Below are 17,985 nucleotides of genomic sequence, written 5' to 3' on the forward strand. Positions count from 1 at the left end.
TGTCGTCGGACTTGCGGCCACATGTCTTGGACACTCGGGTGAAGAGAGGGGCGGAGCTGTCAACTGATCACCACCTGGTGGTGAGTTGGCTTCGATGGTGGGGGAGGATGCCGGTCAGGCGTGGTAGGCCCAAACGTGCTGTGAGGGTCTGCTGGGAACGTCTGGCAGAGCCCCCTGTCAGAAGTAGCTTCAACTCCCACCTCCGGCAGAACTTCGACCACATCCCGAGGGAGGTGGGGGGACATTGAGTCCGAATGGGCCATGTTCCGTGCCTCTATTGTTGAGGCAGCTGACCGGAGCTGTGGCCGTAAGGTGGTCGGTGCCTGTCGTGGCGGCAATCCCCGAACCCGCTGGTGGACACCGGCGGTGAAGGATGCCGTCAAGCTGAAGAAGGAGTCCTACAGGACCCTTTTGTCCTGTGGGACCCCGGAGGCAGCTGATAGGTACCGGCAGGCCAAGCGGAATGCGGCTTTGGTGGTTGCTGAGGCAAAAACTCGGGCGTGGGAGGAGTTTGGGGAGGCCATGGAGAATGACTTTCGGACGGCTTCGAGGAGATTCTGGTCCACCATCCGGCGTCTCAGGAAGGGGAAGCAGTGCAGTGTCAACACTGTATATGGTGGGGATGGTGCGCTGCTGACCTCGACTCGGGACGTTGTGGGTCGGTGGGGGGAATACTTCGAAGACCTCCTCAATCCCATTAACATGCCTTCCAATGAGGAAGCAGAGCCTGGGGACTCAGAGGTGGGCTCCCCCATCTCTGGGACTGAGGTCACCGAGGTGGTCAAAAAACTCCTTGGTGGCAGGGCCCCGGGGGTGGACGAGATACGCCCGGAGTTCCTCAAGGCTCTGGATGTTGTAGGACTGTCTTGGCTGACACGCCTCTGCAACATCGCATGGACATCAGGGACAGTGCCTCTGGATTGGCAGACCAGGGTGGTGGTCCCCCTCTTTAAGAAGGGGGATCGGAGGGTGTGTTCCACTACAGAGGGATCACACTCCTCAGCCTCCCTGGAAAAGTCTATTCAGGGGTCCTGGAGAGGAGGGTCCGTCGGATAGTCGAGCCTCGGATTCAGGAGGAACAGTGTGGTTTTCGTCCTGGTCGCGGAACAGTGGACCAGCTCTATACCCTTAGCAGGGTCCTGGAGGGTGCATGGGAGTTTGCCCAACCAGTCTACATGTGTTTTGTGGACTTAGAAAAGGCATTCGACCGTGTCCCTCGGGGAATCCTGTGGGGGGGTACTCCGAGAGTATGGGGTACCGACCCCCCTGATAAGGGCTGTTCAGTCCCTGTACGATCGGTGCCAGAGCTTGGTCCGCATTGCCGGCAGTAAGTCGAACCCGTTTCCAGTGAGAGTTGGACTCCGCCAGGGCTGCCCTTTGTCACCGATTCTGTTCATAACTTTTATGGACAGAATTTCTAGGCGCAGCCAGGGTGTTGAGGGGGTCCGGTTTGGTGGGCTCAGGATTGGGTCACTGCTTTTTGCAGATGATGTTGTCCTGTTTGCTTCATCAGGCCGTGATCTTCAGCTCTCTCTGGATCGGTTCGCAGCCGAGTGTGAAGCGGCTGGGATGAGAATCAGCACCTCCAAATCCGAGACCATGGTCCTCAGCCGGAAAAGGGTGGAGTGCCCTCTCAGGGTTGGTAGCGAGATCCTGCCCCAAGTAGAGGAGTTCAAGTATCTCGGGGTCTTGTTCACGAGTGAGGGAAGAATGGAGCGTGAGATCGACAGGCGGATCGGTGCGGCATCCGCAGTAATGCGGGCATTGCATCGGTCTGTCGTGGTGAAAAAGGAGCTGAGCCGCAAGGCGAAGCTCTCAATTTACCAGTCGATCTATGTTCCTACCCTCACCTATGGTCATGAGCTATGGGTAGTGACCGAAAGAACGAGATCGCAAATACAAGCGGCTGAAATGAGTTTCCTCCGCAGGGTGTCTGGGCTTTCCCTTAAAGATAGGGTGAGAAGCTCAGTCATCCGGGAGGGGCTCAGAGTAGAGCCGCTGCTCCTCCGCATCGAGAGGAGTCAGATGAGGTGGCTCGGGCATCTGATCAGGATGCCTCCTGGACGCCTCCCTGGTGAGGTGTTCCGGGCACGTCCAACCGGGAGGAGGCCCCGGGGAAGACCCAGGACACGCTGGAGGGACTATGTCTCTCGACTGGCCTGGGAATGCCTTGGGATTCTCCCGGAAGAGCTAGAAGAAGTGGCCGGGGAGAGGGAAGTCTGGGCATCTCTGCTCAAGCTGCTGCCCCCGCGACCCGACCTCGGATAAGCGGGAGACAATGGATGGATGGATGGATGGAAGCAGGAAGGAGAAAGCCGGTGCAGGAGAACGAGTGAGCGCAGGCTCGTGCTGATTGCGGGTAGCTGGGGAGAGGCGAGCCTGAGTGGGGTGTTTGGCCGGCACCCGAGGGCCGACAGTAGTGGTCGCTCCTGCTGAGCGCTTGTTTGGAGCGGGAGTGACCGGGAGAAGGTTGGCTCGCTGCAGCGGGAGTCGGGGACTTGGGAAGTAGAAGCCCCAGTATGAGCGTCCTGGTTGCTGGCGAGCCCAAGTCTTGGTCTGTGTGAGCAGAACCGGAGCCAGGGATCGGAAAGGCCACCAGACCAGTACAGTGATAAAGGTCAGCTGCATGTAGGGTGACTCCCCTGGTGCATAGCTGGATGGGAGAAGCAGGGGAGTCACCAGTAAAAGAAGGCACCGGACTTTGTTTTAAAAGACTGCTTCCAGTCATTGTTTTAACCTTGGTTTTAAAAGGATTTTTTTCTATTGTGTTTTTAACCTCCACGAGTTCACTTGTTTTTTTATTGGATTATTTATTTATGGGACTTTGATGTACTGCACTTTAGTTGGACACTGTTTTGTTTTGTTGAAGTTTTAAATAAAAGCACTTTGCACTTTTTGCACCATCCCCTTGCTTCATTGTTGTGCCTCACTGTCCAGCTCATTGGTGACATTACCGACGGTGTTGGGTTCGAGAGCTCCCAGAAGATGGATGGGAGCATGGAGCGGTACCCGCGTCGTCACAGGCACATACATATGTACCTAGGCCTTAATAAACTAACTCCTCAGAATATTTTAGGAATCTTGATATTGTAAGCATTATAAATGAGCATATTACTATTATGCCAAATAGTCCATGAGCTTCAAATATTATCAAGAACTTGCCAATCCGCGGCATAGCATATGCCGCATAATTATGTATTGATGGGTGAACACTTCCTGAACGACCCAGTTGTCCAAATGGGGTGGGTTTGAGGATACCACTGTGAGTGAATGAAAAGATGGACCTCTGGAGAGAGCAACATACAATTGTCCGTGACTGAAAGCGTGATCGTCTGTGACGATGGAGGCCATGCTGGTGAAAGTTACTTTGTCGGTAGGGATAAGTTTCAGCACTTGTTCATTAAGGTGTAGCGAGTCTTCGTTGGTGACGCTTAATATAGCTTGCGTACTGAGTTGTTCCGTAGTCACAGTTGAGAAACACTTTTTTAATGTCTTTTAAGCACAGGGAAAAAAGTGAACATGTGAAACATCCGTAATGTAATAAGCCACCAAAAAAAGTAACATTGCAATAATGCACGCTACGACCCGATCGCTGTAAACAGAAGTGAAAACAAAATCGAGCCCGGTGCATTCTTTAACTGCCTTCTCTGCCTTGTAGCGCAGTGGTAGTGTTGCTGCTTTGCAGTAAGGAGACTGTGGAAGATTTTGGGTTCGCTTCCCAGTTCCTACCTGTGTGGATAGCGCTTTGAATACTGAAAACACCGGTATATCAATGTAGTGTATTATTATTCTTATGTGTTCAGCGCTCTCTCTCGCGCGCGCGCCTGTATATGTGTGTGTGTCGCTCGAGTCGCTCGCTGCACGTGTTCCTGCAGGCATACCAGTAAATGAATGAAAAGATGGAACTCTGGAGAGAGCAACATACAACTGTCCGTGACTGAAAACTGGTTTTGGCAGATAAATGCATATCTTTTTGAAAGTTTGGCCCTGTGCCTTATTAATTGTCATCACAAAGGCAAATCTAACAGGAAATTGTCTTCGTGTAAAAGTAAAAGGCAAATTATCCGCGACAAACAAACTGTTTTACATGCTGCATACCAACCCGCGGCGTAGTATACGCCGCATAATCACGCCGCTTTTTTAATGTTTTTAAGCAGAGGAAAAAAAATGAACATTTGCAAAATCTGTAACGCTGTTTTCAGTAAGTACAATGCACACGCGTTTAATTTGTCGGCCACTTTTTGCCAGCCGTCTTTTCTGGTTTGGGCTGCTTTTGCAGTGTTACCACTTGTGCATATTAAGTCTTGAAATCCTTCAAGTAACTAATTAACTAACTAACACGCAACCCACCCACACACACACACACAGCTTGTGTGAAAAAAATGCGCCCGTTCTTTCATCATTTTGTTGTAGCCTATCAAAGACTTGCTGATCATGTTTTCTAGACTCAATATACATTGGCTTTTCACTCAGTGTGGGGGCGCGCATTCATCTCGGATTATTACATCCAGCTAGTCTGCTAGACTAATCTGCTACACGGCTGCGTTTGAAAAACCGACTTATCCCGGATGAGTTTCACCAGCATTAATGATTAGGAATCCGGTTGGAACAAAACCCTGCAGCCACAGAGGATCACCAGGACCGAGTTTGGGAAACACTGCTGAACACAGACGAAACCGACTCAGGTGAGGAGTTGGGGTGGGCAAAGTAGTTGCAGCTATTGATTATTTAGTGTTGTTTGCCTAGGTGTCTGATCTGCTCGACAAGATCAGAAATAAAAGGAAAACAATGTGAAGGCAATGTCACAGGTGTTCCTGTGGTATAGCGGGTCCACAGCTCCCCTTCAAAAGGCAATTTTTAAATAAATAATCATCGCGCTCACAGCATAGCGAGGGTGTGGAAGTTTGGCTGAACGGTTTCCGGGTGGAGTCGTGCAGTGTGCGAGTGAGTGAGGAGAGAGAGAGAGAGAGAAAGCCGGTACGTTAGAGTGAGTGAGTGCAGGCTCGAAGGCAATGTATTCCTGTGGTATAGCGGGTCCAAAGCTCACCTTCAAAAGGCCATTTTTAATCAGGCGACTGACAGTAGTGGAGTCAGGAACATAGAAGGTCAGCTGCTGAGAGAGCGTCTCGACTGTTGCAGGGCCTGCATCGGTGAAGCAGGTGAGACGCTAATGAAAAAGAGGCACAGGGCTTATTGGTTTTTAAAGACTGCTTCCTTCATTGTGTTTTAACCTCAGTTTTAAAGGATTGTTTTAAGGATCCCATGGGATACCCCTCGCAAACTGTTTTACACGCCTCTCTGAACAGTCAACGTGGCTCAGAGGTGCATGTGGACTCTAGCACAGACGAACATAAATGACACCATGTTTTCTGAGTCGTTGTGTCCGAGTTGGTCGCTGTGGCTCTGCGAGTTGTCGTCGTATCCAATGGTCTTAGAATTGGTGGGTGTGGCTCCATCCTGCGTGCTTCCATGGGTGTCTTGCTTGTGCTAGCGGCGGCTTAGTGAATTATATATATAGATGAGTTATTTTGTATAGTGATCTGGTGCTTGCAAAATGATTCCACTTAGGCATTTAGTTTAATGTCTGGAAGCAAACAATATAGGGTGGTCCAGATCTAATTATGCAATTTTCATTACGCTATAACTTACTAAGTTTATTAAATAGAGAATTCACAGCACCTGCCCTACACATAGAGATTTTACTTAAATTTCTTTTTGTTGCCGATACATGGCAGCACCTGCCCTGCATTCCAAAATGGCGGGGAGACGGTTGTCAGTCGAACAGTTGCATAATTAGATCTGGACCACCCTGTACAGATATGTGTCTACTTGTAGGTATACATATGGGCATGATTCATATGGCAAAGCAGCCATCCAGTAGATGGGTGCTTGGCCTGAGAGACTGTTTTCTTCTGCAAGATTGCTAATGGAAGCTCAATAAAAACACATAGAATGCATTTTTTAGCAACAGGTTGTGTTATAGATGGTGTGGCTTATAAGCTTAAAAAATGGCCCTCTTGTGCAAGGATACAAGGCTCCCAAGCATACATAGCAACTGATCTGTCCATGAGATGTTATTAGTGTGCTGTACAGATTTTTCTTCCAATGGCTATAATTATACCTATACCATGCTACAGATTGGAAGAGCCAAGTCTTTTGGCACAATAATGAAAAATGCACATAGAATATAAATGATTTCAACTATTACTTATGGAAGTATTCTGACAAAAGGTAAAAGCTGTACTGTCAATCTAACAGAACAGCCACTTAACAGCAACAATTAAAAATAAAGAATTGCAGGTGCATTTGTGCATGTCTAGCAGCTTCTTGACAATCATTTACAAAAAAATGGTACAATATTAAATTGGATACTGGTGCTTTATAAAAACAACCACAATCATTTACATCTGCTGATGTTGTATTATCCCATAAACAAATGATTTTGCAGTAACCTCTTTACTTCTAAAAATTTTTTGAATTTAGCATGAAATTTAACGAAGTGACAAAAATTTGTAAATAATCTAATACACCTTTTGTCCCAATATTAAAAAGTGAATATCCTAATATTAACTGCCACTACAAAGACTCAGAAAAATTAATTTTAATAAATATGCAACAGTGCCTCAAAAATATCTTTGGCTCAAAATAGCCTACTTAGAGTTCACAAATAGCAGATCCATCATACATATAATTCCTCAGGGACAAGACTGTTTGAAGAACTTACCCAAAATTTCTTTCCACAGCAATCATATTTTTATCTGTCATAGAGAAGTCAAGCAAAGTGACATCTTTTATTGGCTAACTGAACCAATCACAATATGCAAGCATTTGAGGCAACTGAGGCCCCTTCTTCAGGCAGGTTGTAATCTTTGCATTACATTCATAATGGCTAACACAGTGTAACACCCTACTACTATCTGTCACAGACAATTACTTCTCCGGCATCTGTCTGCATCTGCATGCATTAGCCAAAGGAAAGGAAAGAAACACACAGAGACAAGAAAAGCAATTGTCCCAATTACTGACACGTAATGCAGCAGAATTATCATCTTAAAAAACCTTTGTGACCCACTAGAGCCTGAATATCACATCATTATGAATTTTGGAATCACTCCTGTCCATAGCCATAACATAAACCAAAGGGCAGTGTCCATACCTGGGTAACTCACCTGTGAAGAACTTTTGTCCTGAGTAAGGCAGGGGTATAAATAATGAAAGAAAAATTAGAATCACACCATCACACATTGTTTCTATACCCTATTGCTCTTCCACCCTCGAACCTAAAACCTTGGGCAAACTTTGACTAAACTAAAAAACTTATTTGAGGGAGCATAGTTATTTTGCTGTTTGTTTATGAAATTTTGTGTCTTTTACTGAGGATGAAGTTATGAACATCCTATTTAGACAATTAGAACAGAATATGAAAAGAAGAGCAGGTATATATCTAGAAACATCTGTTGCTTTGAGCTAGCCTAGCATCTGACAGTGTAAAGGAAAATGCCCCCATATTTATTTGTTGCTGTTTCATCATGGTGAAGTATAATAACCTAAAACATACTGTCAGTGTTACCAATTACAGGTTTCTTATACAGTAGAACACCTTTCTGACTTATTCTTATTAAGTTGCTCCTTGATGTTTTTTTTTTTTTTTTAAAGCCTGGTACAGTTATTTCAGTATCAGTCATATTTACCTTGTCAGTCACATGTACATGTAATCTTTCTTTACTCTTTCCATTCCTGTTTGCACATATTGATCATTCCAAAAATGCATATATCTTGTGGATATTAACACATAAAAATATAAAGGCTAATTTTAATAAAAAAAGCACAGTTAAAACTAAAAAAATCGAAGAGTTTCAAAAACCAGAATAAAAATACCACAGAAGAGAATGTTCCCTCATAAATTGCTTGGGTAGGACAATAAAAGAGAAAATTTAATTAACTGTTCCAAAGCTGCATTGTTTTTTTTGGTTTTTTTTTGTTTTTAAATCTTGTCACGGTCTTCAGTTTTGCATAAATGGTTACAAAATGGTATACAGTAATTTGTTATGTAAATGATCTTCCCTATCATGCCTTAATCATGCTGACAAGCAGCTTTTTGATGGGCAAAAACTGTGATGTCATACAATAGTATATAAGCATTTCCAAAAATAATGCTTAAATCACATGCTTTTAGAAATCCGGTTTTTGAGACTTTTAAGCCTAAGTTCCTTACAGTATAATTTTCTTGACATGTGTAACTAATAGAAATGCTGCTTTGTTTTCACAGTGAACTTAGTGCTAAATCAAAGGAACTGACGTTGCAGATTTTGGACAATGATATTTCCAACAAGAGTAAGTTTATTTCTTAAACCTGAACTACATGGCCTGATATTAAGAGTTACTAACTATATGCTTAGTAAAACTTTTAAGAAACTATGTTGTATATTAGTACATTAGTACAAAAATAAAATGTGATTAACTGTTAAATAATTTGGTTCTCAACATATTACTGTTTGAAATATGACAAGTCATATTGTTATCATATTTCATGTTGGAAATTGAAGCTATTAAGTGGGAACTAAAAATTAATCTTTGTTTTGCCCATGCATTGCATTACAAATGCTATGAAGTGCTGATTTATTAAGCAAAATCACTACCTGAAAATGTGTGTAGTTTTATTTTTGCTCTTTAAATGTACCCTTTAATGAACAACTTAATAGAATTAAGCAGTAAGAATTATACAGTAACAGGTTACTTTCTGCATATGGTGAACCATTTGAAAATCTGCAGTGCATCTAAAATGTTTTTTCTGTTACAGTGTTAACATAATATAGAGGGTAGGTACAGAGTGCTGTGCAAACTAACCATATACTGTATGAAAATATAAAGCAGTCTGAAACATCTTTCTGATGCAAAAGTAACTTGAGTATTAGAAACCTGAAAGTGTCACACAGTTGCTCATAGTGAAGAAGAGTGAAGCCAAACTACTAGCATGGTGGAAGTCCAAGACAGAAAAAAGCTTCTGCATTCTTTGGAATGAAATAAATGTATTAGTGATTTAGGATAGAAGCATCATTTTCCTCTTTGAACATTCATAAAATTAGCAAAATAAACTGCCCAGTCAAGTAACCAACTATGTAATGTCTGGGTTGCCTGCAGCTGGCATCATTTCCTCTTCATCCTTGAACCAAGGATGAACTAGTGCAATAAGAGTGGTGAGAATCAAATAGCTCAGTGCATTTTATTCAACAAATGAATTTTCCATATCATGAAAAAGCAATGTATTCTTAATAAATTATCCTTGAGTAAAATCCAGCTCTCTTCTCTGTGGGTTAAAATCAGCAATAAATAAATAGCCTATAATAAGGGAAGATAACAACAGGAATAAACTCGGACAAATGCAAATTGTGGCTTCTCACTCTCCTCTGAGCCTTGGTGCCTCCAAGTCTTCTCAGTCCCAACCTACCCATCTGGTCTACTCAGCGAGAGCTCAGACACTGGTGAGTGTGGTCAAACTTTTAAAACTGGCTTGCACCCTAGCCACCTCAGCTGTTCACTGTTAGGCCTTCCCAACTGCTGGTCATCAAGCCTTCTGCCCATCATGTTGGCTTGCTGTCTGTCCTGCCCACAAAGTGTTCTGTCTGATTTTTTTTTTTTTGTTCTTGCTTTTTATTTCTTTTTACTTTTCCATCTAACCTACTCTGTTCCCCTTATACCTTGTGGACAGAGGTCTTCCACCTGACGACCCTCCAAGTGTCAGTGGAGAACAGATCACACCTGTATGTTAGAAGCAAACCACTCTCCTCCCCACTGAACACCCTAGTGCCGTTTAGCTATGCAGCAGAGTGTTCCTGCACCCATAAGCCTGAGCTGAGCCACAAATGCTATATGTTGTAGTTTTTTAAATGAACAGATTTTGTTTCAACATGCTGAGTCTCTTTATTATTTTGTTAAACACTAACACAAATGTATCAGATTTTAGGTTATTGTTTGTTTGTGTTAAGTTCCCTTTTATGATTGACTTCTATTCTGATGGAAGTCAAATGGATGTTGTTAAGTGTTTACAGGGTGGGGTTAGATCTGGTGGGATATTCCATGATGCGAGCTTAGTGAGAACACCTAACTTAAATCCACAAGTCAGTTTTTTTTTCAGCTGGTTTCAGCTCAACTAAAGAGGGTTAGTGCTTGTCATGCTTGGTAACTGAGGCAACTAAGTCATCAGTTAGCTTACTCTATGCCAGGCTAAAGATAAAGCTTAGCATACATATTGATAGTGAATTTTATCAGATATAGTTACAACGCTAAGAAATAAAACCTGACAAAATTCCCAGGGATTTTTTGAGCATAATAAAGTTTGTTGCTCTGTTTGCTTTACTATTGTTTAAATAAATCACATAATTTATTTTCAAGAAGGTAAAACATTATGAGCTAAACTTTCCATTGAAAACATCAAAAATTAATAATATGCAACATTTAAGTTATGTCTTTTATCACCCTCATATTGAGAAGGTTTTTAGGATATCTAATGTTGCTGTGTTCTTGGTTACACTATCTTTTAAATTAATCTGATACTTTCGCTACGAAATCTGAAAACCGTAAAAGCTATAAATCCTTTGAAAATGGCAATAATTAGTACTATATTACATTTAAAGGAATACTCCACCCTGAAATGGTTTTTTTTTTACAAGGGGGCTCCACCCCATGCTCGCTTCGCTCGCCTACCCCCGGCGTTTTGAACCCACGGCCGCTGGGCAGCCACGTGTGAGGATGATGCACGTTTAATACGGAGCGTTCGCCCGTGTCACTCTGGGGCCCCCCACTGTTAAAACGCAGCTCCGTTCGTACTATTATGTGGTGCATTGTGGACTACTGCGGACCCCGTAGTGTTTCCCGTTTCAGTTTGTATCTCGGTCAGTCGAGCTTTTTTTTTTTTTTTTTTTTTTTTTTTTTTTTGAAGCTTTTGAATTCCGGTCTTCATTATCTGTAACCTGTTGTCCATGTGTTTGGCCCCGTCGTTTAACCTGTCTATGACGTTTTACTTTGCTTTCCAGTCTGTCTTTCATTTCTGATCTTGCTTTATTGTGCTTTTGTTTTAATGACACTTGGTCCGTGGTGAATATATTTTCTATTTTTCGACTAATAATTTTCATTTGTTTGCGATACTGTGATGTTTATCGTACTGTTAATAATGCATCACTGTAATGTGATTCACGTATGCTGTATAGTTTGGACGTGTGAAGATGACGTATGTTTAATACGGAGCGTCCGCCCGTGTCACTCTGGGTCTCCCCACTGTTACTACGAAGCTCTTTCTGAACTATTATGCGGTGTATTGTGGAGCACTGCGGACTGTGTAGTGTTTCCCGTTTCACTTCGAATCTCGTTTAGTCGAGCTCTTTCTTTTTGGAGCAGTGCCTGCCTGGTCTGCGGCATTTCAGACGCACGCGGTTTCAGACGCGTGTCCGTACCATCTCGGGTTTGATGTATGAACCTTTGTGGACTCCGTAGTGTGTCACGTGTCACTCTGGGGCGGGGCGTTGACTCCTCTTGTTTTACTATGTCTCCTCCTGCGCTTTCATCACGCATTAGTGGCACTCACAATATGGCGGCGACGCGTGCGCCTTCCATATTATGTCGGTTTTTACCATGCTGTGTAGGCGCGTTTGCCTTTTGTACTTTACCGCGCCTTCTGACACACGATGTAGGCGCCTGCACCTTCCGGGTCCGCCCCCGCTGTGTGGTGTGGACGTTTAAGTGTCGTTGTTTCTGCCTTTATATTCTGTATCTCGGTATGGATGTGTTTCGTGCCTTGGTTTTTTTGAAGCTGTTGCATTCCAGTTTTCATCATCTGTAACCCGCTCTCCATGTGTTCGTCCCCGTTTTTTAACCCCTTTATAAAGTTTGACTTTGTTTCCTAGTCTGTGTTTTATTTCTGACCTCGCTTTATCCTGCTTGTGGCATGTCAGACGGTTCGTAGTCTTTCTCGTTTTACTCTGGGTAGGGGGGCTTTGTTCTGTAACTTGCTGTGCATGTGTTTGTCCCTGTTGTTTAAGCTCTTTATGACATTTTACTTTGTTTCCTACTCTGACGGTTCGTAGTCTCTCCCGTTTTGCTCTTGGGGGTCTGGGGGGGGCTTGTTTCCTACTCTGTGTTTTATTTCTGATCTCGCTTTATCCTGCTTGCGGCATGTCAGACGGTTCGTAGTCTTTCTCGTTTTACTCTGGGTAGGGGGGCTTTGTTCTGTAACCTGCTCTGCATGTGTTTGTCCCTGTTGTTTAACCTCTTTATTACGTTTTACTTTGTTTCCTACTCTGACGGTTCGTAGTCTCTCCCGTTTTGCTCTGGGGGGGGGGGGGGGGGCTTTGTGTGGCACCTGCGTACGTGCCTAGTCTCTCCCGTTTCACTCTGGGGGGGGGGGGGGGCTTTGTGTGGCACTTGCGCAGTATGTCTTTTGCGTCCACGGGCATGTCCCTGCGTCCATATCCGGTTTACCATTCTCGTTTATTAATATGGATAATATGGATATGTCATTTGTGCCATGTAGTTTGTAATGGTGGCTGAGAGTGTTTTTGTGGAGAAAGCACATGGCAAAGTGTCTGATAGAACTCAAACCAATAGTGACCAGCCATGAGTAACAGCAAATGATGTGTAAAACATTCATGAAAAAATTCTCACATTACTCATGTCGCACGATCCACATATTCCTTAGCCAGGTGTGTGCTCAAAATTTGCAAAACACATGCATTTTTTGCTGAAATGTATTATTAATAATATCCTGGAAAAATAATCATACAACATAAACAGGAAAGGTGTATTCCAATAATACTGTGTGCTGCGACAGAGACCTGTCTTCAATTGAAAAATGCCTATTGCTTTCAAAAATAGGATGTCTTTTACAAAGTTTGGGAACCTTTTTTTGAGGCACTGATCTCCCTGATCTAACTGGGCCTGTATCTGATATTTGCAGTGTCTCTCCATGATTCTTTTTTCTTTACTGTCTGATTTATTTTGTGCCAAGATTTGTTTTTTAACACAATTTTTGTTTTTGTCTCCATTTATTTTTTGGTGATTTTATAAAAGAAACCTCACATTAAAAAGGTTTGTGTTTGTTTTAGGCTCTTTAGTTGGTCAAGCTTCAGTGCCTTTTGATTTGTTCAAGAAACATCCTAATGGGAAACAGACCTTTGCACTTAAAAATAATGACCAGCTGGCTGGATCAGTCTCTGCTGAGGTATGAATTTTCAGCTTATAAATAATCTATGATTTTGTATGTGTGTGCTAGAGAGAGCCGACACTACTGAAGATACAATTTCAGATTTTGTGACGATAATCATAACATCTGTGGGCAGTACAGACCAAAGTTTAGGACAAACAGATATGCTTCACACCCTGCCATCAGTACTAGTGTGAAAAAAAGGCGAATCAGAGCACTGCTAGGATTTATGTATGTATGTATGTATGTATGTATGTATGTATGTTAATATATTCTTGCAGTAGTCACTATTGTGGCCATTTCTACAGTATAATAATAAAGTACATAAAATTAAATAATGTCTACAAAAGCCTCTACTAATGTACATATAGCATCCAAAATCATTAACCTAAGTTTGGATATATTTGAATATTTACTTGATTCTTCAAACCTTATTTTGTGGCTAATTTGACAGCCTTAGTACTTGGTTAATTACATAGTACTTCGTATACATCTGATTAAGAGCACTATAAATAGATATATTTAAATATAATTGTTGACTGCCACAGGCACCAGAGCATTAACAAAGGCGAATTGATTGTAATATGATAGGATATGTCATTTGTTTTGCTTAAGCTGATTTGTGAGGACAAGATGTGTTCATATAGGCAAATCTGAAATTATATACATTTGTGAGAAAAGCCAAAATATTGAGTTTTTTAATTGTTTCAAGATAATATTGGGTATTTCTGCTTATGTTAGCAAATTTGGCTATGTGCATGGGTCTTCCCTTTGCTGGACTGAGTGTCCCTTCCATGGCTGGTTCCTGTGGTAAGCTTAATGCTGCTGGGTAGTAGGGAATCCATTCTGGGATTCCCGGACGTTTCCCATTTCCGCATTCCCGAGAATTAAACTGCTGGAATTCCTGGCTGAACGGGAACGGCCAAGTTCGCATATATAGCATGTAAAAGTGTAAAAATCGATCAAGAAATAACAGTTATAGTTGAAAATAATTAAGGTGGCGCCATTGCCGCAGCTTGCACTTCATCAGACAACAGCTTTGAACAGCAACTTGAAATTGCAATGCATCAGTCTGTTGCATCCGCATTATCTGTGCCAAGAAACTTGCCATCACAGAATGATGACAAGAAACTGGATGCATCAGTAAAAGCTGAAACGGCGGTGTTTCAGAGCAACGGCAAGCGCGGGGATTGTTTAGAACAAGTGTATCAGTATCTGATGACTGTGCCACCTACTTCAAAGGAGTGCTTTCTCAGCAGCTGGCGTACTCTGCACGAAGGTGCGCTCTTGCCTGGATGACCGCACGCTTGACACGTTGTGCTTCCTACGCTCTTATTACCACAACTAACTAGATACATGTACTTATATGACAGCATGAACTGCTTGTAGTTAAGGATAGTCTTTTATTGGTGTCAACATATTGCAGTAGTTTTATTAAAAAAAAAGTGTTGCTCGCTCAAAAACCATTCACATGTGAGATGCCCGTGCACTGTGTCATTCCCTGGAATGGATTCCCTACTGAGTAGGTTCCAGCTTGCATGACTGTGAATTAGACAAAATAGGTAAAGGTAGTGGAAGAATTAAATTTTATTTATTTTTTAAATTTATTTTTAATCAGTTAACGTAAAATACATTTTCTTATAAGAACACAATATCAAAAATGTTTTTACCTAGTATATCTAGCTTTTATATCATATTGTTAATGTATTATTATTTTTTTTTTAAATCTCATTTGCATTTATGCTTTCAGTGTTCAGTGGCCTGTTTATCTGATCTTTGAAAATTAGGTTTTCAAAGAAGCCCTTAGGATTTATAGAGTTTATGTCATATTTGACAATGTTACAAAGTAATCTTTATATTTAAAACTGAAGCCACAGTTATGTTTCTTACATCTCGTCTCGTTTAATCTCAATATCTGAAACCACTTCTCACTTTGTTTATTGTGGTGGCATTAGGCAAAGCAGGTCATGCCCAAAGTACCTCAGCTGGCTTCTCTCAATCCGGAGGAGCACTGATTCTCCCGAATTGCTAACCTTCTCAACATAACAAGGACTGTTAGTTCAGCGGCCCTTGTAAGAAAGCTCATTTCTGTTGCTTGTACTTGCGATCTCATTTTCGCAGTCATTACCCACAGCTCATGACAGTAGGTAAGGACAGATATGTATATCGACTATAATGTTTTGCCTTTTAGACTCCGCTTGTGCTTCACTGCCATGGACTGGTACAGTGTCTACAAAACTGTTGTTGCCACTCCAGTCCACTTATCCATCTTGCGTTCCCTTCTTCCAACACTTATGAACAGGATCCTGAGATACTTGAAATCTTCCATTAAGAACAATTTCCCCCCACCTCACCTGGGGCCTCATGTGTAACTGGTGCATACGTTACTACACTTACGTCAAGATGTATAAAAACTACACCTGACATAACGCCACTCACATTTTCATGGTAGCCTCAGACCATGCATATGCACATTTCTGCTTGGTTTTGTAAATGGGCTACACCCAGCGTCAAAGCAGTGCTACAGTCTCTGTGTGGTTTCCCTTTCTTTTTTTGATTCGCATCTATGACGTGGATGTTATCAAATATCCAGAAATTCATTGCATATTGTTTACAAATTTAAAACACTTGATTGTAATGAATCTGTAACAATATAGTGGTGCATGGAATGGCCAAACAATTCCAACTATCATGGTTGCTTCAGTGTTGTTAGAAGGCATCGCAAAGAAGAATGGAAGAATTAAAAGAGAGCATGTATTTAGAGATGATATTGATTTCTTGTACCATGATGATGACTGGCTTCTAAGTTGATTTAGATTTCCAAGAGCTATTCTCTTAGGGCCGTGTGCTGAACTGGGGCCGGAATTTCAAAAGCAAGACATTAAGGAAATGCGTTATACCTTCTCCTTGGCAAGTTCTGTCCACCATCAGATTTTTAGCCTCAGGATCTTATCCTTATACAAGGAGGCTCTTGCAAAACTGCAGGGTCTACAGAAGTGCCCAGTTTATGAATTCTGACCACAGACTTGTTGTTGCTACTCTTAGGCTCCAGCTTAGGTCCAGTAGGTTACCACCTACTAGGAAAATGAGCCTGGACTTGGCCAGACTCCAAGACCGGGTTGTTTCTAATGAGTTTGCACGCAGTTTGTGTGAGGAACTTGCAGATCTGGGTACAACTGCCGATCGTAATGTGATGTGGGAGACCTTCCGTGACAAGACCCTGAAGATTGCTGAGGGTTGTGTTGGTGTTACTGGTGTTCCCAGAAGGAGGTGTTTCATCTCGCAGGGCACCCTGAATATCATTGAGAGGAGTCGCAGCGCACGGCTCAATGGCAACTCTGGTCTGTACCGGGAACTGAGAGGGACGGCTGCGAGGGCGTTTGTTAGAGGAATCTGTGAGCAAGTGATACACCATCTGTGGTCTAGCGACCCACATCCTGCTTACAGAGGAATTGAAGCATTACGCACATTTGAATCTGTTCCTCGGAGAGTTGCAGTCAGGGCAGCTGTTGGAACGGTCCTTACGGATGACACTGCAGTTGTGATCTGCTGGGCTGGCTACTTTGAGCAGTTGTTCAAAGCTGATCCTCCGGCTAGGACGTTGGATATCTCTTGGTCCACGGTTCTTGAGGCTGATCCTCCAATTAGCTGTGAACCACCCAATCTCACTGAGATTGTACAGGTGGTGAACCAGCTGAAGGGGGGAAAGGCTGCAGGGATCTGTGGTATCCGGGGTGAACTTCTCCAGGCTGGTGGTAAGGCTGTCCTCCTGGCATTGCAAGCAATCCTTGCTTCCATTTGGGAGACTGGCATCATCCCAACTGACTGGAAAACTGGACTTGTCATCCCTATCTGGAAAGGGAAGGGTGATCGCCTGGATTGCAGCAACTACAGGGAGATAACACTGCTCTCTGTGCCGGGTAAGGTCTTTGCTAGGGTCGTCCTCAATAGGATCCGTGATCACTTTCTCACCTACCAGCGACCAGAACAGTCTAGTTTTACGCCTAAGAAGTCTACTGTCCTGGCACTGAGGGTTCTCATGGAGCGCAAACGCGAATATCGGCAAAGTTTCTTTGCAGCCTTTGTCGATTTTCGCAGTGTTCGACTCAGTTGATCGAGCTGCCCTGTGGGACATCCTGAGGATTCGCGGGATCCCCTCAAGGTTGTTGGATATCATGGCCAGCCTGTATACTGGTACTGTAAGTGCTGTTCAGAGTGGAGGCAGGACCTCTGTGTTTTTCCCAGATGATTCTGGGGTTTGTCAGGGGTGTGTTCTTGCTCCTACTCTGTTCAATGCTTGTATGGACTGGGTGTTGGGCAAGGTCGTGGGGTCCAGCGGCTGTGAGGCATCTATTGGTGAAGAAAGGTTCACGGATCTTGACTTTGCTGATGATGCTGTGATCTTCGCGGAGTCAATGGAGGCTCTGATCGGGGCGCTCGAGAGACTGAGCGAGGAGTCTGAGTGTCTGGGATTGCGAGTGTCCTGGATAAAAACCAAGATCTAGGCCTTTAATGACCTCTTGGGCACAGCCATCAGCAGTCTGTCTGTTTGCCGAGAGAGTGTTGACCTTGTTGAGAGGTTTACTTACCTGGGCAGTGACATTCATGTCTCTGGTGACTCTTCCTATGAAGTCAGTAAACGGATTGAGAAAGCATGGGGGTTCATGAGGCCGCTGAAAAGGGGTGTGTGGCATTCCCAATATCTATGCAAAAGGATGAAGGTCCAAGTCTTTAGTGTCTATCCAGTGACCTGAGACGAAGACTGGACTCCTTCGGTATTGTGTCTCTCT

General features: G+C 43.3%; 1 protein-coding gene across 1 annotated transcript in view; it reads left to right on the top strand.

The window, feature by feature from the left end:
- Positions 1-17,985, top strand: part of LOC114650474 (C2 domain-containing protein 2) — a 140,519-nt gene that overhangs the window by 80,560 nt on the left and 41,974 nt on the right. The window contains exons 8-9 of the mRNA XM_028800126.2: positions 8,270-8,334; positions 13,098-13,213. Coding sequence (XP_028655959.1) covers positions 8,270-8,334; positions 13,098-13,213 — 181 coding nt within the window. The remainder of the gene's footprint in view (positions 1-8,269; positions 8,335-13,097; positions 13,214-17,985) is intronic.

This window comes from Erpetoichthys calabaricus, chromosome 4 (assembly GCF_900747795.2).
Source record: "Erpetoichthys calabaricus chromosome 4, fErpCal1.3, whole genome shotgun sequence".
NCBI classification, from domain to species: Eukaryota; Metazoa; Chordata; class Cladistia; order Polypteriformes; family Polypteridae; genus Erpetoichthys; species Erpetoichthys calabaricus.